Genomic DNA, 24,835 nt, shown 5'->3' on the forward strand with positions numbered 1-24,835 from the left:
AAATTAGGAGAAGCCACTCTCACAACATTATCCGTCCCCAAAATTAAGAGTTGGAAAGTCATAACTTACTCAGGCAATGAGATTCAAGCTAGTCATTAACAGCACACCCTTATTCATGTTGTCAATATGCTCAATGAGATTTACTCCCATGAAAGTTACACAGGATTGCAGACCAAATCAATCAGTTAGGATCAGCAAGTATGTCAGTTCCTAACACATATGGCTCCCCAACAGCTGGCCTAAGCACAGTTCTATCATAAGCCTCCTCTGGTAAAGTCTTTGCAAACTATACCATTGTTTTTCCAGCAAATACTCAGCTTTCTGGTGCCCCTAGACCAGTGGTTCTCAACTTTGGGTCCCCAGATGTTGGCCCACAACTCCCATCACCCTGACCATTGATCTTGCTCACTGGGGATGATGGGAGGTGGTAGTGCATCCTAGATCATATAATCAGGTCTGTAGGCAAATATCTCTCACTAACATCTAATTTTTACTATAAGCTGCCCAGAGAACTCCAGTTATGGGCCGGCATATAAATGCAGTAAGTACAATAAAGACAATAAAATAGAATAGATTCATATCAAAAATACATTCAGATGAAACTCTGTTTGGAAGCTCATAAAATCAAGATCTTATTACCATAGTTTGCAAACTGTTGAAGCTCATAAAATCAAGATCTTATTACCATAGCTTGCAAACTGTTGAAGTGTCACAGGACAACCAGAGGGCAAGACTATCAGTTTAAGTTATACCATCTCTATAAATCAATAAGTATGAAAGATGCGACACAAAGTAGTTCATAATAACTACGTACAAACACACATGCATTGTGGGAATAGAAGCTCTAACTATTCTTGTCATAAAAACATTACATATAAGGAAGAAACAAAAATCAGAGTTCATAGTAAGAATGTGATTTCTAAAATGCTTTGAGGTTCAAAGAATTCTGTTATTACAGCTTTTAAAATATGCCCCTAAGAACCAATAATTGTCTTTGTGTTCAGAATGCAGGCCCACTTTGATTACTCAGGGCATAACTCTTTGGTCACTAATCCAATGGAGTACCTGGTCTTTAGCACATTTTCTGGCTAATTGACCTTCAAAGGGCTTGTTGAATTCTCTGTGTGCTTGGCTGTCAGGCACCTTACATGGCTCCTTTTCTCAGTCCAATTCCTTCCCTTCTTTCCATGTTTGGGAGAAAAAGATTAAAGGAATAATATAGGATCAGAGTTAGGATAAGCTTTAGAGATCATACCAATTCCACTCCTATAGTCTGAAATAAATAAATACCGGAAACCTTTAAGTAACCGAGAGGAAGGGCAATGTTATCCACTGTGATTACTGAAACCTCAAGCCACATTTCCCATTGGTTAATGTTTATTACCTGAACATAAACTTAGAATCTACCTATATATGTTACATATATAACATGGTGCACACTTAAAACAGTTACAGTCGTGCCAGACAGACTAGCTTGTTCTTCCAACAACTTTTTTTCTGGTAGGCAGTATGTAGAAACCTTCCATGGCTTGTCCATTTCTGCAAGTTTAGTATACTCTTAACCACACAGTTTTAAGCTTGAATTTGGAATTAACATTTAAACACAAAAACTTTGTAATATGTAATGATATGGGAAGGAAAAACTTCAAAATTCCAGGTCGTATATTAGAATAATATTTTACCAAATATATAAAATACATAGAATGTGTTTCACTAATTGCCATTTTCATAGTAAATGTCCATAGTTTGCTCAATTTTGCATGTCAATAGCAGTTATGTATCCCCACTGCCAGAAGCAATGCATTTGCTGGCCATTCTATGTGGAAGATAATCTTGTCCACGATTAATTATGGTTTTGCATGAGAATATACCATACTTTGCACTCACAACTAGTATTAGTTTCAAACTGCTGTTCCAGAGAGAGAGAGAGAGAGAGAGAGAGAGAAATAATAATTAAAAAACTAATTACAGAGCAAATGCAAACAAGTAATCTGATCTGCGTAAATAGCTTATGCCGGAAGTGAAACCGTTAACAGCCTCTGAAGTTCCTAACACATGTAAACCTAATCCCCCAATTCAACAGCAGCCTCTCATCTCTTTTCTGAACATCAAAAAGAAAAATCCCTTACTGTATGTTTGAAACAGTGGGACAGGTGTGGTAGTCTGGACAGGTCTGCAGATGCAAGATGAAAAGGGGTAATTACCTAGTTAGCCCGTGATGGAGTCTGAACTCCTTTCAAGCAGAAAGAAACATTTTCATTTCATAACTTCTATGGTGAAGATTGTTACTGATAAACAAAACTGAGCATATGTCAATGTTTGCATTAACTGTTTACCACTGATTAACCTCTAAAAGTGTCCCTTCCGCTGTAGCATCTATGATTTTCCAGTGGTGAATCCATGTGAAATCTGATTTAGGTTATCATCAATAGACCAAACAGTAGTTACCAACACTACCAAACCAACAGTAAGGGGACTGTATATACAGAGTTATCCAGACTGGTATTTCCAGACAAAAATACTAGCATTCATCTTCCAATGTGATATATGCTATCATCCGCCAGCAATGCTCTTCTGCATTCTATGTAAGACAAATAGGCTAGTCTCTATGCAAAAGAATAAACAGACAGATATTTGACACCCAAACTGCCAATATCCAGTAAGAGGGTATTTAACCAACCAAGAACCAAGATCTTAAGGTGGCCATCTCGAAACAAAGGAAGTTCAGAGAGAAACTCCAGCGTGAAACTCCTCAATTGGAACTTATCAAAAAGTTCAATTCTATTCATTTGGGTCTGCGTAGAGGTAATAGTTTCCTGTCCTACTTGGTGTTACTTTACTCAACAACGTTAAGATGATTGTGTTATCACCAATTACTGCTGCTGTGGAGGGTTATTTTGCATACATTTAAGCTCTGATTAAAGAGCCAGCGTGATGTACTGGTGAGAGTGTTGGACTGGGAGCCGGGAGATCTGCGTTCTAGTCCCCACTTGGCCATGGAAGCTCACTGGGTGACTTTGGGCCAGTCACAGACTCTCAGCCCAACCTACCTCACAGGGTTGTTGCTGTGAGGATAAAATGGAGAGAAGGCGGATAATGTAAGCCACCTCGGGTTCCTTGCAAGAGGAAAAAAGGCGGGATATAAATGCAATCAATCAATCAATCAATCAAATAAAATAATTGAATTGTCATTTAACTCCAGCCTTTATCATTTTTCCCCCCTTCACACCCATACCTGACAGCTGAAGATCACATACTATGCATCTGATGAAGTGGGCACTAAGTGGGCTCTAGTCCACAAAAGCTACTCCTCTGGAAAGCGTTATTAAAATTGCAATCTTTTTCAAAAGCAGAATCCTTCACACTTCTTTACACTTTTGTAATAAGGGCAAACAATCTACTCTAATCCTGTGCAGATTACTGAAAATCTGTACAGTCAACACATGGAAGGAGAAGAAGGCTAGAGACGGTTGGCCCCACACCCAAGTTCCACGCATAAATCGGATCATGTACACAGAGCTGCTGGGTTTCAAATTTTGTGCTTCTATTATAGGCAAGACATTTCTCTGCATAGTGTGAAAATATGGTATTTCAGCAGTTTACCTGTTCTTAATGCAGATTTAGATTGTCTAAGCTCTGCGTGCTCTGGGAATGCAAAAATATAAGCTAGTCAATTTTGTACGGCTATCAGTTTTCATGCTACTTGGCAATAATTTTATCAATTAGAAAGTAACAAACAAGATAAAAATATCTGTTAATGACATGTTTAATATTTATTAGGTGCAGTTAATATTTTTATTTCTGATAAGGACCAGATAAGGTAAGAACCATGAGCCTATGGAGATAGCTGCTCCATCGCCACTGTCTGAAGAGAGTGAAATTTAGGTGCTTATCTACAGCAAGCCATTTGAGCTAAGCCTTCAAAATGGCTGAAATAATATACTGTCAAGCTTTCTCTGGACCAGCTTCAGCAAGTAATGAGCTAACCCTTGGATAATTAAGAATACTGCATTTTTTATTCATTCTAAGAAAGCTAGTCTGGTTCACTGGATCTAGATGTTTAGGGTAGAATTCATCATGAACCTCTCATCAATGCTGAAAGTTAGCACAACTGTGCTCTTACAGTTCATCTCTGTGGGATTTGTATGCAAAGTTGTCCCAAGCGATGGACAAATTTGGCAAATGAATTCATCACTGTGCTAGTTGCCTACATTTGCATGGAAGGTTCTATTTTGTGGTCAGCGTTCAGACCCACCAACATATTTAGCAATAATTATGCTAGGTTTTTCGGTGGCATGATTGTCAAGAGAGAAAGCCTCGCAGCCATGGCACCAGCTTTCCACCGACTTGTAGGCTTCACAGACGCCACTCTGTCTGAGAATGACGAAGAGGCCAAATCAAGTTAAGATGATTCCAATTCCCTAATGTGCCACTATTTTCCACACTCCATCCCTTTCCCCCAATAAAGAGAGCATTTCATCAATGTGTCAACATGAGTTACAGTTACACAATGAAGGGTTTGATCTAATGACAGAGCATCTAGCACTCCCCTGTACCTGGGAAAATTTTCAAAATGATCTCTAGTGAGAGAACTGAGTTAAATGCAGGACATCAAAATAAATTCAGGAAGGAACATTCTATAAGAAGCCTTTTCGTAAAAGACTTGAAATCCAACCCCTTCCTAACAATCCCTAAATTCACCCCTTCCAGTGATTGATACATTTTTAAAAAAACAACATCACTGTCTGTAACCTGCTTTTCTTCCATGATGGAAATCAGTACAGTGTCTATAGGGTTACTAGATGATCTCCCATTCTAGTATTAACCAGACCCAGAATGGTTTGGCTTCAGCAAGGTTGTTGCATCATGTGTCTTCAGACCATGACAAGAGCCAGTTAGAACCAATTCATAACCTGATGTCCAACTGGGGTAGGAGGGAAGATAAGTAGCACTGGGTGGGAGGATAAATCTCTCTACATCTCACCTAAACACTTACCCTAAGATCAGCTAGAAGCTGGGTTATCAGCTTGCAGTTTTTCCTGTGACTCAAGTTACAATATGATTTAGAAAGTTCAGCAGTTCATTCCACAGACTTTAAGAAATAGTAGATAGTTATACAACTTTTAAAAAACCCTCAAAAAACTAACTTCGTTTGTATAATGCCTGACTAAAACAGTCTGCAACACATTTGTAACGCAAAAACCATTACAAACTATAGATTATAGTGTGACAAATCAAATACAAATGCTTCAAATTTTGGTTTCCTTGCAGGGAGTTTATTATTACAGCATGATTTTTGTTTTAAAATATTGTAGCTTCACTTCTGACACACTTTACCAATCCACAACACTCCAAAAGGCCAAGGAGAAGTGGTAGGATGCAACAATTACTTCCCAGCAATCTGCCTTGTAGCCAACTCCAGGACTGTGAGATGTAGTTGTGGCCCTGGAAATGATTTAGACAAGACTACCACCTGGAACCAGAGCATAATCTGTGGAGATCATGTTGTAAAGGGGCAGTGATTTAGAAAAAGAAAAATTGAGGTGGGATCCCCCAGTCTCTGCCCTTTTAATGCACTGAGAGAAACACCTCCAATCACTGACTTTCCCCAGTGTTTTGATCACAGTGCAGGGAAACTAGATGCAAAAAGTAGTAATCTTCAATGCATCAAATTGAGACCGTATTCAATTGAAAAAAGGTCTCAAGCAGCATTTACAGTGGCTGCTTCTGGGTTTACTGCTCAAGGTCTTTACTGAGGTCTCAGAACAGTACAATCAATGGTTCTGGCTAGCTGCTCATCCGAAATGACATTGAAATTGTCATTACGTTACAGCAAAGTTAATCTTGCAGTGTTGTTTTCATTTATGCCATAAATTTTATGGTAATACAAATGTGCAGGACATTTTGCAACAGATGTAATAACTGTTACATAACTGTTGGTCTGATTGCCAACCAAACCTTAAATGAAAAGCTGTCACTATAGTTTACTCTCATTAGCATTTTCCTCACTGCACCACACCTTCAATTAAATAAATGGAGGCCAGAAATAGAAGCAGCAGCATTATGCTACAACTCTGTCACTTAGAGTGCAATCCTATGCATGTTTGGACAGAAGAAAGTCCTATGACTCCCAGCATTCCCCAGCCAGCATAGGATACAACTCCCGATGCTGGGAGTTGTAGGACTTTCCTCTGTCTAAACATGCATAGGATTGAGCCCTTAGTTGAGAGGCAAGGCCAAGACTGAAAATAGGCATTTTCATCTCACTTGGCAGTCTTAAAAGCATATTTACATTATTAGGGAAGCAGAAGGAACCTGTAACAATGACGTTGACCCAAGAAAGATCTTACAAAAGCAGCATAGGCTGCAAATTCATACACAAAACATAGCTGATATGCTTTCAGAACTGGCGAAAATCTGACAAAAGGACTAAAGCAATTCAAAGTCCTGGCCAAATAAATTTAATCATGGCTCTTTTTCAGCAGAACAACTGGGAAATCAAATTAATAGAGTGGGTGCCCTAAAACAGGAATAAAAAAATCTACTTTAAAAACATTGGAATGTCTTGAAAGCATCTAATATTTCATTTCTTGTAATTCAGGGCTGCTGCTGAACTCAACGTGAATTTAGTTCACAATAGAACGTTGTATAGATTTCGCACTCCTACAGGCCCGGGAGCAATCCTGGGGGAGATGATTTTGGACATCATAATCTGGGCCATTCACTTCAGAAATCAAAGAGGCAAATTGTGTTGGGCATTGGTTCACTCAGATGGGAGTTATAACCATAGTGTATATATCTATACATATTGACTGGTTATAACTATACATATTGAAATGTTGGTTCATATAGTAAAATATTAGAACTATAATAGGCCAAGAAACCCCTAATTCTGCACTAAGAGAACAACTGCGCTAATAAGATTCATTATGCAGATTATGCTCAAAATTGCATACAATTTTCATTGTTCAGATCTTCAAAACAGATGAAGCTAAGACAACCTGTAAGTCATATTTAGTTGGTATTGAGATAAATGTTGTACTTTGGAGACTTTTAAACTGAACGTTATATAAAGATTTACAAGAGGGATATGGAAGACAAAAGACAACACAACACTGATGTTTTCTGCATCGAAGCACAGCACATTCTGAACTGCACTTAAAAAGTGGCAAACTAATCCAATACACAAATGTTTTCTTTTTTCCATCAACAAACTCAATTCATATTTAGAGTGCTTGTTGAGCTAGAATTAATTTAGTTATTTTTAGACAGAGAAGGGTAGGGTAGAAAGAAAGAGCCAGGTTAGAAATAGAAGCAGAATGCATATTTATAGCAAAATGAGCGGTAGAGATCATTCCCAGCTACCAGAGAGCCTAGCAACCGGAGGTGACAGGAGGTACCTTCCTCTCTGAGTTAACTCTATGAAGTGAGGAGAAGACTGTTTTACTTACTTCACTTAACCCTACCCAACCCTCTTCTTCCTCTGAGAAGCTTATATATGGTCCCATAGAGGTCTCCTACCCAGGCATCTTATTGGACCATAAGAACATAAGAAGAGCCATGCTGGATCAGACCAAGGGTCCAACTAGTCCAGCGTTCTGTTCACACAGTGCCAACCAGCTGTTGACCAGAAACCCACAAGCACGGCATGAGCACAACAGCAGATCATTTATGAACAGGCTGAAAAGCATTGGTCCTAATACAGATCCCTGTGGGACCCCACTATTTACCATTTATTCCTACTCTCTGCTTTCTGTTCTTTAACCAGTTACTGATTGGCACCAGTTTGCGCATGACACCAAATTATTTAGGGTGGTTAAAACAAAAAGAGATTGTGAAGAGCTCCAAAAGGATCTCTCCAAACTGGGAGAATGGGTAACTAAATGGCAAATGCGATTCAATGTAAGCAAGTGTAAAGTGATGCACGATGGGCAAAAAATCCCAACTTCAAGTACAGCCTGTAGTATTTGGATGGGAGACCGCCTGGGAATCAGGCTTCCTGCATTGAGCAGGGGGTTGGACTTGATGGTCTTGTAGGCCCCTTCCAACCCTATGAGTCTATGAGTCTATCATGGGATCTGAGCTAGCGGTGACCAACCTGGAAAGAGATCTTGGGGTTGTGGTGGACAACTCAATGAAGATGTTAACCTAGTGTGAGGCTGCTGTAAGGCAAACTCCATGTTAGGCATAATTAGAAAAGGAATTGAGAATAAAACTGCCAATATCATACTGCCCCTATGGTGCAGCCACACTTGGAATACTGTGTCCAGTTCTGGTCACCAGACCTAAAAAACGATATTGTAGAGCTGGAAAAAAGTGCAGAAAAAGGTAACTAAAATGACCAAGGAGCTGGAGCATCTCCCCTATGAGAGACGGTTACAACAGCTGGGATTGTTTAGCTTGGAAAAAAGGAGGGTTAATAGGAGACATGACAGAGGTCTAAAAAATGATGCATGGTGTGGAGAATGTGGATAGAGGGACATTTTTCTCCCTCTCTCAAAGTACTAGAACCCGGGGGTCATCCTATGAAGCTGATTGGTGGGAGATTCAGGACAGATAAAAGGAAATACTTTTTCACACAGCGCATAGTTAAATTATGGAATCAAGTGATGACCACCAATACGGATGGCTTTAAAAAGGGGTTGGAAAAATTAATGGAGAAGGCTATTGATGGCTACTAGTCCTGATGACTATGTGCTACCTCCAGTACCAGAGGCAGTGAGCCTACGTACACCAGTTGCTGGAGAACATGGATGAGAGAGTGCTGTTGCGCTCATGCCCGGCTTGTGGGTTCCCAGTCAATAGCTGGTTGGCCACTGCGTGAACAGAATGCTGGACTAGATGGAGCCTTGGTCTGACCCAGCATGGCTCTTCTTATGTTCTTATCCATAAGCGGACCTGTCCGCTTATTGCATGACCGCTAAATTTGCTCAGGAGTCTTTGGTGAAGGACTTTGTCCAAAGCCTTTTGGAGTCCTGCTTAGCTTGAGTAGAAGAGCTGTGTCATGTATCTTCAGACTGTTCTCTGGTCTAGAAAGCAGCAGGCCTCACAAACATGCCTGCCAGAAGAGAAGACATGCCCAAAGAGAGACTAGAACCCTGAATCCTAAGATTAAAATTCTGATGTTATGCCAGCTGAACTATTCAGACCTGTCATTTCTCTGTGCATTTCATATTTGATCCAGGCAGGGAAGACAGAGTTTAAAGAGGGCATATAAACAAGACAGCCTCTAAGCTACATAGAACACATAAAACACTCCAGTTTTTCATTTATAGCTTTGGGGAAAAGAAATTACAAAAGTTTAGAAAATGGCAAACTTTGACCACTAAGGCTGCAATCCTACACACACTTATCTGGGAGTAAATCCCATTGAACTCAGTCTTAATTTTGAGTAGTCATGTATAGGATTGTACTGTTAGGATTGGATCCAAACTAAGTTAGTTGTACTTTAGTCCCATTGAAATAAATGGGACATAAGTTAGTCGACTAACTTGTCCCACTGATTTCAATGAGACTAAAGCATGACTAAATTAATCTGGATCTAATCCTTAGTTTCTGAATGGAATGCTAAATTGGAGAAATGTATTTATGATCCCACTAAGTGTCAGACAGTAAATATTGTGGGTTGTCACAGAATGAGCAAGGTTTCAAAAATGAGCAAGGGTTCATCTCTAATACACTTGATCACTCAGGGCTAAATTTCTTCTTCAGTATATTGCAGGGCTCCAGTTACACTAAACACTAGTGTGAAGGCCTGAGGAACATCACAATTTCACCCATATTTTCAAGCATCTGCAACTGTTGCACAGGTGTTGCTGTGAGGGCAAAAAGGTTATGACCTCAAGATTAACTTAATGGATATTTAGGTATTACTGGAACAGAGGGTGATCTAATAACCGTGGTTTGAACATATGGAACAAGAACGAGCATATACAGTAAACAGACACCTTATTTCTCTATCTAAATTCTGAAATGAGTCAGATGATTATACAGATCTTAGCAAGAGTTTTATATTTAAAATGTACAATGTTTTCGCTCAGGCTTCCTAACCTGGTCGGTAATCTGATGCACACAGTGTCAACACACGCATTGACTGAACTACAGGAATCATACAAATGTACACCCATACACTGATTTATCGTACAATTTTAATGCTTGCTTGACAACCACACAGCTATGCTTTTAGCTCTCTCGTTCTTTTTTTAAAGAAAGTTACTAGAAATTTGCAGCTCAACATAACTTTGCAAGACAAACGCACTTGTGGAGGAACAGTTTTTAAAATATAAACATATCCCATAAAAATGTATATCTCACTTTTTTTAAAAAATGAAGTCATATATATGGTCTGTTCTCAACTAGGGCATATAAATGACTCTCATTCTCATGCTTTTTGATCCAAAGGCTGGCCTCATACTATTGTCCATTTGAAATGTCTTCAAATGTTTCAGTCACATGGTACAAAGTAAAGAACTCCTGTGCTCCGCAAACATCTGAGACTCCACAAGAAAAGTTGTGGAGCAACACTGCATTAACTCTTGTGATAAAGTACTATTGTAGCGATTTTAATGGTTTTATGTTGCGATTTTAATGGTTTTATGTTGCGATTTTAATGTTGGACACTACTGTGGTATGATTATCTTCAGCAGTATACATATTTATACAAATAAATAATACACAAAGCAACTGTATGGTTAACAAGGTCACTCTCCTGCATCGGTAGAACTACACAGAGACTTGGATCCTAAGTTGTGTGATGAAAATGAAGCTTACGCAAGTTGTTGCTGCCCTGTTTGGACCGATTCCCCATTCCCCAGTAGGATCCTGCATCCCATCCCTCACTATTCAAGAGGGTCCCCTGACCTTCCAAAGAGGCTTTTGGGGGGAATGCATAGGGCTGGAGGGAATAGGAAAGTCCCTTTGAGCTTTCGGATGCTTGTGCTACTTAGGATCCAAGCCATTTGCTCCAAATAATTGCTCTTGGAACTGGACTGCATACTCTCACCCTTCGTTCTGAGCGGGGGCTTACCAAATACTGTGCCTAAGGGAAACTATAATTAACAGCAATAGAAGCTCTACAGTAGCCTTGCCCAACCTAGTGCCCTACAGCCCTTATCATTCCCAGCCAGCATGGCCAGACCATGCCATGGTGAGCTAGTATGGAGAATAAATAAAGCAATGAGAGCATTTGTTGAAAAGGCACTGAAAGTGAGGCAGTCAAGAATCTAAACACACAAAGGCCAGTATCTAGAAGTGAATCAGACACTGTCCAGATGGGCTTGCATTGTGGTCCAAGGCAGACATGCAGGTAAGGTTTGCATGCATTGTCTAAGCTTTCCTTACCTTCAGTTGCTTTAATATAATATCCATTCTCTTTACTTGGTGGGACATCCAGGAGCTGCATGACTCTGTCTAGCAATCCATGAATTACCTCAAAGCCAGAGTTTTTGTTATAGTAGACAGCACAGAGATGCCTCTGGTTTCTTGCACCCACGTCTGGGGGAAAAAAAAGCAAGCCATAGTTATCAACTTTGTAAAGGCTGCATTTTAAAGGACTTTGTCTTTTTTAATCCTATTTAGTATCAATGCTTGTTTATACCTACACACTGAACAACATGTTGATCAAAAAGAAAATTTGCAATGTCGCATTATCTGATGGAGCGCCTCGGCCAGCATGAATCTATCCATACGCTACATTCATCATCTAAGGCCCTCCTCCAGGTACCTCCTCCGAGGGAGCCTTGGAAGGCAGCAGCAAGGGGGAGGGTTTTCTCAGCAGTGGCCATTCCAATGATGGAATGATCTCCCTGATGATGCTTGCCTGGCACCAACACTGTTATCTTTTTGGTGCCAAGTTAAGGCCTTCCTCTTCTTTCAGGGATTTGGCAACATATGATGAGGTTTAATCAGGTCCTGGATTGTTCTTATTGTTGACAGTTCAAATTTTTTTAGATATGCAGTATGTGTGTCTCTATGTGTGCTGTCTGTTTATATGTCTGTACATAAATGGTTTTTATACTATGTATAATGTATTTTTAAGGTTTTTAATCTCTGTAAACTACCCAGAGAGTTTCGGATATTGGGCGGTGTAGAAATGTAGTAAACGAAACAAATGCAATGCAATGCAATCACTTTTCTTAAAATAAATAAAAACTAAACTCTTTCTTCAGCTTAGATCTGACTGCAGTGGTAAACCTGTATTTAAACTCTACCACTTCAGACTACTAGTGGAGGCTCCCATGGGTTTTTGTTGTTGTTTTTTAAAAGGGGGGAAATTCAAAGGTTCTAGCCTCACCTTCTTCCTGACACGCTAGTTTTATAAGGCTGCATTCACAGATTACACTGAAGCACAGCTTAGCATCACGTGAATAAGCAGCAGAGGGTCTCGGGCTCACACACTCTGCCCTTCTTCTCCCATGGAAGCAAATGCTGCCCAACTGCGTCTTCCCAGCTGTGTGAGGGGAAGGGGAAGCACAAGGTTCACTGCAGCTCATGCAGTGGGAGAGGTAAGCCAATACAATGCAATGAAAAGAAAGCTGGCATGTGCCGCTCTGTAGGAACAAAAAATGTAAGCCTTCCCCTACAGCCTGAAGCAGCTCAAGTCCAGTTTTACCACCACATTGAGGTCACAGTCTGAGTCTTAACAAGAAAGTACTAACGGCTCTAGATGTCTTTCTCCCCCACAATAATAACAGGTAGATTTGAAATATTGTATTTGATTATGAAGTTCATTCACTACAGATCACACAGAAGAGATGCTGCCAAACCTGAGCTAAGCTTTCTTGGAAAAACCTCAAATCATTTTAACTAGAAATCTATTGCATCATTCCATAAAACAATTCTGCTGTGTTTTAAAAAATGGAACAGCCAAGTATGTTACCATAAATTACATATGTATCAGAGAGACTTCAAAGTGCTGTCTGAAGATCCTGTTCCATACAATTTGCAAGACAGATAACTGGCCTTTCGCAAGCTGGGAAAATACAATGAGAAATAAAACTGGTATATGCTGCCCTCTAGCAAAACAAAATCTGTAAGACACTTGCATTTTGGAAAAGTACATCTCGCCTGCACCACTACCACCTGTATGCCCCCTATTTTAACAGAGAATCTGCAGAGGGTTTCCAGACACATGTTGTCCCCTCTGCACCTGTGTCTGTGCATGGCTGTACCCAGCCAATGCAAGAGGACATAAGGAGGAATGGGAAGTCTGTGCACGTACTCATGCTTGTAACTTGCACCAAGGATTGCAAGTTGGATATGGGAAGGGCTGGATCGGGATAGAGTAGGTGGACACAGATTTCCTACTCCCCTTGACATCTGTGCATGAGCACACCAGGGGAAAAACCAGGCTCTGTTGGGCCTAAAGGGATCCTCTTCGTACAGTGAGTGTTGCACTGGTGGGGGACTCAGTCATGTCCTTAATGTTTTAAGACATCAGCATTAAATTTAAGTTCTCTTACCCTTGGTGGAATCTTTCACTATAACGTCAGAGATTTCAAAGAGTTTCAGAGGTAAAGGCATTTTCCGATTAGCTGCAATTGTTTTCAGGAGACCAGGCAAGAGGGTAGTGCGCGCCACCTGCAGGTCATAAAGGAGAATGTATAGATTAAGCTTCTCTATATAAAAAAAAATCTCCAAAAAACATGGCAACCGTGGAATATCAACATTGACCGTAAATATTTGTCCCTGACTCCTCAGCAATTCCCAGCCCTTTACAGTCTGACAACAAAGTCCAACGTTCACAGCACTGGCTCATGATAATGTAAAGCATATCATGTTTTAGAAAGCTGTTCTATATTGTTGTTGTTGTTGTTGAGTCGTTCAGTCGTGTCCGACTCTTCGTGACCCCATGGACCATAGCACGCCAGGCCTTCCTGTCCTCTGCTCTCTCCCGCAGTGTGCTCAAGTCCATATTCATTGCATCGGTGATGCTATCTAGCCATCTCATCCTCTACCATCCCCTTCTCCTTTTGCCTTCAATCTTTCCCAGCATCAGGGTCTTTTCCAGAGAGTTTTCTCTTTGCAATAGGTGGCCAAAATATTTGAGCTTCAGCTTCAGTATCTGTCCTTCCAATGAGCACTCAGGGTTGATTTCCTTTAGGACTGACTGATTTGACCTCCTTGCAGTCCAGGGGACTCGTAAGAGTCTTCTCCAGCACCACAGTTCGAAAGCATCGATTCTTCGGCGCTCAGCCTTCTTTACAGTCCAGCTCTCACAGCCATACGTTGCTACTGGGAAAACCATAGCTTTGATTATATGAACCTTTGTCGGCAAGGTGATGTCTCTACTTCTTACTATGCTGTCTAGGTTTGCCATAGCTTTCCCCCCAAGGAGCAAGCGTCTTTTAATTTCATGACTATAGTCACCATTTGCGGTGATCTTGGAGCCCAAGAAAATAAAATCTGTCACTGCTTCCATTTCTTTCCCTTCTATATGCCAGGAAATGATGGGGCCAGATGCCATGATTTTAGTTTTTTTAATGTTGAGTTTTAAACCAGCTTTTGCACTCTCCACTTTCACCCTCAACAAGAGGCTCTTTAGATCCTCTTCGCTTTCTGCCATTAGGGTGGTATCGTCTGCATATCTGAGGTTGTTGATAATTCTCCCGGGAATCTTAATTCCAACCTGTGATTCATCCAACCTGGCGTTTCTCATGATGTACTCTGCATATAAATGAAATAAGCAGGGCGACAATATACAGCCTTGTTGTACTCCTTTCCCAATTTTGAACCAATCGGTTGTTCCATGTCCGGTTCTTACTGTTGCTTCTTGACCCTCGTACAGGTTTCTCAGGAGACAGGTAAGGTGGTCTGGTACTCCCATCTCTTTAAGAATTTGCCACAGTTTGTTGTGATCCACACAATCAAAGGCTTTAGAATAGTCAATGAAGCAGAAATAGACGTTTTTCTGGAATTCTCTTGCTTTCTCCATGATCCAGCAAATGTTGACAATTTGATCTCTAGTTCCTCTGCCTCTTCGGAACCCAGCTTATACTTCCGGTAGTTCTCGGTTCACATACTGCTGAAGCCTAGCTTGTAGGATTTTGAGTATAACCTTGCTGGCATGTGAAATGAGCGCAATTGTATGGTAGTTTGAACACTCTTTGGCATTGCCCTTCTTTGGAATTGGAATGTAAACTGACCTTTTCCAGTCTTGTGGCCACTGTTGAGTGTTCCAAATTTGTTGGCATATTGAGTGCAGCACTTTAACAGCACCATCTTTTAGGATCTTAAATAGCTCAGCTGGAATACTGTCATCTCCGCTAGCTTTGTTGTTACTAATGCTTCCTAAGGCCCACTTGACTTCACTCTCGAGGATGTCTGGCTCAAGTTCAGTGACCGCACTATCAGGGACATTAAGATCTTTCCTATATAGTTCTTCTGTGTATTCTTTCCACCTCTTCTTAATCTCATCTGCTTCTGTTAGGTCCCTGCCGTCTTTGTCCTTTATCATGCCCGTCTTTGCACAAAACGTTCCCTTGAGATCTCCAGTTTTCCTGAAGAGATCTCTAGTCTTTCCCATTCTATTGTTTTCCTCGATTTCTTTGTATTCTTCATTTAAGAAGGCCTTCTTATCTCTCCTTGCTATTCTCTGGAAATCTGCATTCAGTTGGGTATATCTTCCCCTTTCTCCCTTGCTTTTCGCTTCCCTTCTTTCCTCAGCTACTTGTAAAGCCTCATCAGACAGCCACTTGGCTTTCTTGCATTTCTTTTTCTTTGGGACGGATTTCGTTGCTGCCTCCTGAACAATGTTACGGACCTCCGTCCATAGTTCCTCAGGCACTCTGTCTATCAGGTCTAATCCCTTAAATCTATTCCTCACCTCCACTGTATATTCATAAGGATATGATTTAGGTCATACCTGAATGGTTTAGTGGTTTTCCTACGTTCTTCAATTTAAGCTGAAATTTTGCAATAAGAAGCTCATGATCTGAGCCACAGTCAGCTCCAGGTCTTGTTTTGACTGACTGTATAGAGCTTCTCCATCTTTGGCTGCAAAGGACATAATCAATCTGATTCGATATTGACCATCTGGTGATGTCCATGTGTAGAGTCGCCTCTTGTGCTGTTGGAAAAGTATGTTTGTTATGATCAGTGTGTTCTCTTGGCAAAACTCTATTAGCCTTTGTCCTGCTTCATTTTGTACACCAAGGCCATGCTTGCCTGTTATCCCGGTGATTTCTTGACTTCCTACTTTAGCATTCCAATCCCCTATGACGAAGAAGACATCTTTTTTTGGTGTTAGTTCTAGAAGGTGTTGTAGGTCTTCATAGAACCGATCAACCTCAGCTTCTTCGGCCTCAGTGGTTGGGGCCATAGACTTGAATTACTGTGATGTTGAATGGTTTGCCTTGGATTCGTACTGAGATCATTCTATCGTTTTTGAGATTGTACCCCAGTACTGCTTTTCCCACCCTTTTATTGACTATGAGTGCTACTCCATTTCTTCTAAGAGATTCTTGCCCACAGTAGTAGATATAATGGTCACCTGAATTAAATTCGCCCATGCTTGTCCATTTTAGTTCTCTGATTCCCAAGATGTTGATGTTCAATCTTGCCATCTCATGTTTGACCACCTCCAGCTTACCTTGATTCATTGATCTTACATTCCAGTTTCCTAAACAATATTGTTCTTTACAGCATCAGACTTTCTTTTCACCACCAGACACATCCACAGCTGAGTGTCCTTTCGGCTTTGGCCCAGCCGCTTCACTCTTTCTGGTGCTACTTGGAAATTCCCTCTGCTCTTCCCCAGTAGTATATTGGACACCTTCCAACCTGAGGGGCTCATCTTCTGGTGTCATCTCTTTTAGCCTTGTGATATGCTCCATGGGGTTTTCTTGGCAAAAATACTGGAGTGGGTTGCCATTTCCTTCTCCAGTGGACCACATTTTGTCAGAACTCTCCATCATGACCTGTCCGTCTTGGGTGGCCCTGCTTATGGCTTCACTGAGTTATGCAAGCCCCTTCACCACAACAAGGCAGTGATCCATGAAGGGGAATGTTCTATATATTATCCTCAAATCTAATCTCATTGAAAAAATGCAATAAAATTAACTGAAGAATGCAACAATCAAGTAAAATACTACAGAAGATCCCCAGAACTGACCACAAAAATCAAGAGCAATAAAACAAGTCCTTTGAATAGCTTACACATTAGAAATGACCACAGCAATCCTAAGTGGGGCTGGGGAAAAGGAAGGGAGCAACAAGGCAATTCAACCACCTCATCTAGTCCTTGCACCAGCCACGGCAGAAGGTGGGAGGGGGGGGGGGTGTTTTTCCCCCTGTCAGAACTTGTTTGTCTTTTTTTTTTTTTTAAGCCCCCCGAGCCTAGTTTTCTCCAAGGAGCTAGTTCTGGGGGTTAGAATTGCAGCACAATTTACACATTTCATTGTGGGAGATTCAGGACAGATAAAAGGAAGGACTTCTTCACACAGTGCACAATTAAGCTATGGAATTCACTTCCACAAGATGTAATGATTGCCACTACTTTGGATGGCTTTAAAAGGGGATTGGACAAATTCATGGAGAAGGCAGCTATCTAGCAATGGCTACTAGTCCTGATGGCTATATGCTACCTCAAGTATCAGAGGCAGTACACCTATGTTCACCAGTTGCTGAGGAACATGGGAGGAAAGCTGCTATTGCACTCATGTCCTGCTTGTGAATTCCTGGTCAACAGCTGGGTGGCCACTGTGTGATCAGAACGATGGACTAGATAGGCCCTCAGTCTGACCCAGCATGGCTCTTCTTCTGTGCTTCTGTTCGTCCATAAATGCCACAGTAAACCAAAACTTTTCATTGGCCAATTCATTTAGATTAGGGGTGGAGAAGACATGGTAACTCCCATCAGCCCCAGCCACCATAGCCAGTACTGAGGTAGATGGGAGTTGTGGCCCAAGAACATCCGCAGGACTACACATTCCCCACCCCGACTTTAAATTTTCAGGCACTATGAACTGGCACTGAGTCTGTAGTCCTCACCTGAAATTCTGCTGTTTTGGGATTTGCTATATGTACAGCTTTTGTTGCAGAGATGTCAATCCCCAGTTTATTAGCAATGTCTTCTTGAGAACACTAACATTTGCCAGGGGGGAGAAAACAAATGAATTTAATTCAGTCATGTTAATTATAACTCAAATGCAAAAACAACAAGATAGCAAAAACTCCAAAATCCTCCCGTTGTGGTGTGCTCGCTTTGGTGTTACGGTACTACATATTTTAATAATACTTCATTTTTATGCTTCATTTACTTGACAAAAAAAATCACTACGTGAGATAATACCATTTTTGATCATACATCAGGATTAAAATGTACTAAAGTTAATCTGAATCCCTACTGAAAAGCCATTACAATTTTCAAGTACAGGATATTGAAAATACAGGGTAGTGTCATATTGCATCCATGTGCTCGCAGGACCCATCACTCCCACCACAGGGCTTTTGTGGTTCTAAAAATAACCTGAAACAAGCATTTCCACTTCTTTCCGGGATGGGGCAGGTCAGTGGAGCTCAGAGGAGAGGGTTCCACTGATGTGTTGCAATCTGGAAACAAGAATTTCCACTTGTTTCTGGAGTTATTTTTAAACACATAAAAGCCCCATTGTATGAGTGGTGGGTCCCACGAGTACAATGGAGCTAGCAGAGGCAAAGTGGCCTTTTTGGATACTGCCCACAGTTTACATATTTGTGGCAATTTTAGGAATTTTCTCTAACACTGCTTTGGGTGGCAACTATTACTTGCTTACCAAATAAAACAGAGCTTATTCACATCTTCACCAAATTGCATTTGTTGAACACACCAGGCCTGCCTACATCCCATGCAGAATATGCATGTTGACACAATACATCTTTCTTGAATACCTGGAAAGACTGCATGAACTGGAAGTAAACATGTAGGATTGTATGTGTGTACAGTTTGCATACTACAGGAATACACAATGGCAGGTGATTGCACAGTCTTGCTACCCTAATGCAGGTCCAAAATACATAGTACGAGGAAGGGGTATGATAATCTCTGTCATATGCTTAGTGTTCATTTGACATATCTCATACTCAAGTTAACCATCTAGGAATAGTCAGAATAGGAACCAAACCTAACTGGGCTAATCCATAGTCCTTTTAAAATAATGTGACCTTTCAGTGTTTAATACCCGTCATGTTATCTATCTATTTCAGGGGTGGACGACTTGTGGCGCTCCACATGCTTTGGCCTTCAACTCCCATTGTCCCTCACCATTGGCTATGCTAGCTAGGGCTGATGGGAGTTGTGACCCTTGAAATGTTTTGGCCTACAAGTTGCCCACCCCAGATTTATTTGGTACATCTGTTAATTGCCTTTCAGTATGAGCTCCCAGGGCAGTGTACTATTAAAAAGAACAAAAACAATACAACAAAGCAATAAAAACATAGAAACAGGAGCATCAATGGATATAAGGCAGCAAAACTGTAAAACAATTAAAACCAGCTAAATGGGACAGTGCAATGCTTGGGAAAATAAAAAAAGTATTTGCCAGAAATCATCAAAGTTGTCAGGTGAGTTTCTCTAGGTAGAGCATTTCAAATATGAGGTGCCATGATTAAACAAAGTCATGTCTTGGGCTTTATCTTCCTAGCTTCAGACAGCGGTGGGACTTGACTGAAGATCGTAAGGTTTGGGTACATTTGTAGGGCAGTGGGCGGTCCTTCAGGTAACCAAGTTCCAAGCCATTCACAGCTTCACAAGGAACAACAGATATTTTGAATTGTGCCCGGAAATCTACCAGCAACCAGTGAAGCTGTTTAAGAACTGGTGAGAGAAGTTCTCTATAAATGGTTCCAGTTAATCTAGCAGCTGTATTCTATACTAACTGAAAAGTAAGGGTCTCTCCATCCAAGACAGCAGACAGCCTTAAAGTTAGCGCATCAGCCGTTGCTGTTGAAAGGCATGCAGCACCACAGATGTCTACCAGGCCTCAAGGGACTGCGCTGGATTTAACAGCATCCCTTAGCTGGTTCTTTAAGGGGAGTACAACCCTACCCACAACAGGTTGGATGCCACTGCCCTGGTCAGATGAACTACCTATCACAGAACCTCTTCCAGTCCATTACTGAACCCAAAGACTTTCAGCACCTCCACTGCCTCACCTGATGCCAATGAAGAGGAGAGGTAGAAAGGGGTGTCATCAACATACTAGAGGAACCTTGTTTCAAATCCCCAAATGACCTTACTCAGCAGTTTCATGTAGAGGTTAAAGGGGTGGGGGTGGGGACACAGAACACTGCAGGACCCCATACTATTAGGTCACGCAGTAGTCCCCCCGTATCACCTTCTGGAATTGGTCATCCAAACAGCAGCAAACCCTGAACCGTCAGCCCAGATCGCCTATCCAGAAGGATAGCATGGTCAAAAGCCACTGAAAAGTCCAGGATAATTAGCAGGGTCATACTTCTCCAGCCCCTCTCCCAGGAATGATAATCCATCAGGGTGACCAATAGAGTTTCTATGCTGAAATCAGGTCCAAAACAAGACTAAGATAAATCTAGATAATTAATTTCATCCAAAAATGTGACTAGCCAGTTATTATAATTCTCAGGGCACAAGTGTTTCTTGAGAAGCAGTCTCATAACTACCTTTTTCAAATGGCTGAGTTTGCCCCCTCTCGCAAAGAAGCATTTACCTCCCAGATCCAGCTGCTCAGTTCCCTTCTCTGATGTCTCTTGACACATCACATTTTGGTACCCACATTACAAAATCAACATAGAAATTCGTCTGAGAAGTTCCTTTCTGTTCAGGAGGTAGTAGAACAGTCAGCCAAGACTGAATTCTTCTGACACACAAGGCATGACCAGCGAACTTATTTTCCCCTGAGGAGATGTCTTTGTCTCAGCTCTGCACTTTAACACCCTAGTGCTGAAGCCAGCTTGCTCCCTTGCCACCCACAGCCTCCCCAAAGGGAAGCTCCTTATTCTTCATTTTCTCTCTCCAGCCTCCTGCCTGGACAAGGCAGAAAGAGAGCAAGGTGGATCTTAGAGCCCCAAAACAGAGCAACTATTATTTTTCACTATCAGTGTAGGGTCATGTAAAATGTTTATACTGAGACATTAGCAAATCAAGACCTGATAGAACAATCAGAAAACACTGCTGCAGTCTGCACCCTTGTAAGATACAGCTCCTGCCATTGAAGCCTTAACCTCCAAGAATAGATCTTAAACACACACCAGAGCAAAAGTGAGGGCTTCGGTAAAGCCTGCCGCTGCCAAATCTTGTCTCAGAAGTTCTGTGAGTTTATTGAGAGGTAACTAGAGGGGAAAGAAAACAATTTTTTAAACTTTCAGCTCAATGAATATCACAAAATCACGGAGATGACTGCTACGTGCCCTTAAAAAAAGGTGACCCCAACCAGCTACATCTGGTCTTTACAGAGGAAATGCAATTCCCGGTTCAAGATTTAATATGGCCTCCAGGTTTAAACCTTGCTTTTTAAAAAGCCCATCCACTGCAGGTCTTTTGAGTTTCTCAGATCAGTTGGGCATCTGTTTTGTATCCTTGCTATGGTAAGCTCCCCTTGCTACAAGACATGACAGAATATTGTTTTAATTCTTAGACGCAGTTCTCTTCTAAGAACCCTTCTGGCATACCTCTAGCCTTTTAACCAACAATACAGACTGTTTACTTAAGGGTGCAATCTTACTTGATTAGCTATGGTGTATGTTTTCGGAATAGTCATCTGAATGTTATTATAGCCATACGCTATTGCTGCGTCTTCTATGATATCACATGCATGGATAATGTCAGCTCTGGTAGGAGGGATTTCGACCTCTATATTGTTCCCATTCCCTATGACGTGTGACTTCAAACACATTCTGGTGAGCAGCTTTGCAAGGTTTGATGGAGTCTCACTAAAACAAAAGCAAGAGTAATTTTTAAAGAAGAAATATCACATGGTTTCATTCTGAAGCCACTGCCTTTCATTTGCAGTGATCAAGAACTGTAGCTCCAAAATAGCCAAACTCCCTCACAAATCAAATGAGGACATAAAATAGTTGCCTCCAGAAGTACAGTGCCAGGGTTTATGACACTTAGTGTGGCATTAATTCATAAAACCTTTCAATTTCTGAAAAAATCTGGCTTATAGTTTTCAAATACTAACCACTGGCATTTTGAGGAAGTATCCTAACTCCCCCCCGCCCAACCAAAATGTATTCCCTCAACATATAGCTGATAGGAAGTCCTCAAAGTTACAGTGTACTACAGGAGAAAGCTTGGGGTAATAAAAATGCCCTAGAACTCAAACAGGAAGGCTGATTTGCATCGATCAAAGCTATTTACTTGCTGTAGAAGTTATGGTCTAAAGAATGTTCCTTGCGGGACCTTCTGAAAGTGCTAGGTCTTCTGTGGGCAAGTAAGAAAAAGAAGGGATCTTCTCAGGGGATTACAATTACTGCAAAGTATAGCTTGTCCTAAAGAGATGGGATGTGATTTCAAGCAGCTGAAGCCAATGACAAAGCTACTAAAAACAGAAAAGAAAAAAAAGTGTTTGAGGAGGGAAACAGGGGTTGTGGGAGACAGAAGATGTAAATGGACAAACACATATATTTGGGTAACACAAATCACTGACACATGTTAAAGCCCCCATTTCAGCAGTTTTGTGTGTACTCAGTAGACAGAGATGGACTAGCCCTTTATGTTACATCTGCTCTAAAATAGGGCCTGTTCAAACTGGAGTCCCTACTAGGATGATCGCTGCCTTGAGTGCAATTTTTCTTGTTAGAAAGACGGCATACAAATCAAATCAATCAATATTATCTAGCAACTTGTTCCTTTTGAGTGTGCCTTCATCCTAGTCCTTGAGGGAGATCAGGAATTTTGTGGTGCAGCAGCAGCAATTAGGCTACTTTGCACTACTTAACGACATACACACGGACAGCCAGTGTGGTGTTAGTGGCTAGAGTGCTGAACTGGGAGTTGGGAGATCCGGGTTCTAGTCCCCACTCAGCCATGGAAGCTCACTCAAACCAACCTACCCCACAGGGTTGTTGTTGTGAGGATAAAATGGAGAGGAGGAGGATATGTATGCTGCCTTGGGTGGAAAAAAGGTGGGATAAAAGGAGGAAAAAAGGTGGGATATAAATGTAACAAATAAATAAAAAATGAATAGAATGGGTTGTATCCAATGCTAGGCTGGCAGAAAAAGTACCAGCATAGTTAATATTTTAGTAGAACAGCACTACAAGACACAGCTTGTACATATTCATTCAACACTATTCAAGAAAACAAATAGTTTTAATAATTGTGGGTGCAAAATTATTGTTTTATTATACTCTAATTATTATTGTATGCCACTTTGGGAGCTTTGCTAAGAACTGGCTTATACTTCACAATAAAAGAGAAGTCTCTAGGGTTGTCACATGACCAACTGCCTACGTTTACTACATGCTCAAAACAGAAAATAGCATGCATTAGAAATGCAACACAGATGCTGTCACGGGCACGCTCCTGTGCATTTTGTTAAAAAGATGAGATCCTGAACATACCTAATTCCTATTTTCTTGTTCATTATTTCGGGCTTTATCTTTTCACGACGATAAGCCAGCTCCTACAAAGAAGGTGTAAGGTTTTTAGTACAGAAGTCAGTTCACTCTAAGAACATCATTATTGTTTGCATAATGCAAGTAACTATCCCCAGTTGTTCAACCCCAGCAGGTGGTAATCAGAGATATGCTGTCTTGAAACGTGAACATTCTTAGTATGCTGGCTAACAGCCACTGAGAGGCATATTTCCCATGAATCAGTGCAATCCTTTTTAAAAACTATCCAACTTAGTGGCCATGAAAGCACCCTGTGAAAACAAACTCCTCAAGTATTCATTGCAAAAAGAAGCACTTTCTTCTTAAATTCTCTCACCATTTTGTCACAGACTGTGGTTTGTCAAGACCCTTAGTCTCCACAATCCAACTGATACCACCTCTGCATAGGGACAAATAGTCTTAACCTAACATGAAAAAAAGATGACAGAATCTTTAGGAAGCATCTTCTGTCTCTACATGCAGCACTGCGAAGACGTTACCCTCAGCTTTGCCCCCTGCCTAACTGAGCTGCTCACTACACACAAGTCTATCTCTATTGCCAAGATTTAGCAGAACACTAGGAAATGAAAGTGGTCTAGCTGCCACACTTTCTCTTGCTGTGAAATGCTGAATAGCACTGAGCTCCTGCACTGAGCAGTAGCATCATAAGCCACTCTTGACCCTTCTCTCCATTCTCAGAGCTAATTCTGAGCAGTAAGGAAGGCATGGTCAATCATCAGAACTTAGGAAGGGAAGCAAATCTCGTATGCATTACTTATGCTTATTACGTATGCTTATTGTCTTTCTTTACTCAGGTGGGGGCCTCTCACATGCAGCAAACTGGTAAATCCTGCTCTCTGCTAGTTGTACACTACAAGTCCATGTTAATCTTTTGGAAGAATGTGCATACTATGCTCTGGAAAACCCGTGTGACAGCTGCTTTACCACAAAGGTCTATCTTGTCCTTGATGCTGATTAATGATGGATGATTTATGCATGGATAAATCATCCAGCTGTTTGAGAGTGCGGTGTGATCAATATGCTGATAGCACCCAGCTCTATTTTAAGCTTCGACAAATCCAGGAAGCAGTTCAGTCCCTGAATGAATGCCTGATCAAAACTATGGGCTGGATGGGGATTAACAAGTTGAAACTTAACTCAGAGCAGACAGAAGTTATAATGACAGGACAGCCTAGGTCTAGAGGGCTTCTGGGTCTCTCTGTCTTAGACAGGGTTACACTACCCCTAAAAAGACAAGGTGCACAGGACAGAGGCACGCTTG

At 41.2% G+C, this 24,835-nt stretch overlaps 1 protein-coding gene across 11 annotated transcripts in view; it reads right to left on the bottom strand.

Annotated features, from left to right (window-relative positions):
* FARSB (phenylalanyl-tRNA synthetase subunit beta) overlaps positions 1-24,835 on the bottom strand; it is a 46,169-nt gene that overhangs the window by 6,523 nt on the left and 14,811 nt on the right. For 2 of the 11 annotated variants that reach the window (XM_084847103.1, XM_084847105.1), the window contains exons 11-17: positions 23,521-23,582; positions 21,678-21,885; positions 21,205-21,285; positions 17,989-18,081; positions 13,461-13,578; positions 12,293-12,448; positions 11,341-11,493 (exon numbers count right to left, since the gene is read on the bottom strand). In XM_084847103.1, the coding sequence (XP_084703229.1) occupies positions 11,341-11,493; positions 12,293-12,448; positions 13,461-13,578; positions 17,989-18,081; positions 21,205-21,285; positions 21,678-21,885; positions 23,521-23,582 (871 nt within the window). Of the gene's footprint in view, positions 1-1,065; positions 1,182-11,003; positions 11,494-12,292; positions 12,449-12,877; positions 12,971-13,460; positions 13,579-17,988; positions 18,082-21,204; positions 21,286-21,677; positions 21,886-23,520; positions 23,583-24,835 lie in introns of those variants that run through there. The other 9 variants (XM_084847108.1, XM_084847109.1, XM_084847107.1 and 6 more) reach the window with 8 other exon arrangements.

This window comes from Heloderma suspectum, chromosome 3 (assembly GCF_057233095.1).
Source record: "Heloderma suspectum isolate Gila_16-S chromosome 3, 16-S_ref, whole genome shotgun sequence".
Lineage (NCBI taxonomy): Eukaryota > Metazoa > Chordata > Lepidosauria > Squamata > Helodermatidae > Heloderma > Heloderma suspectum.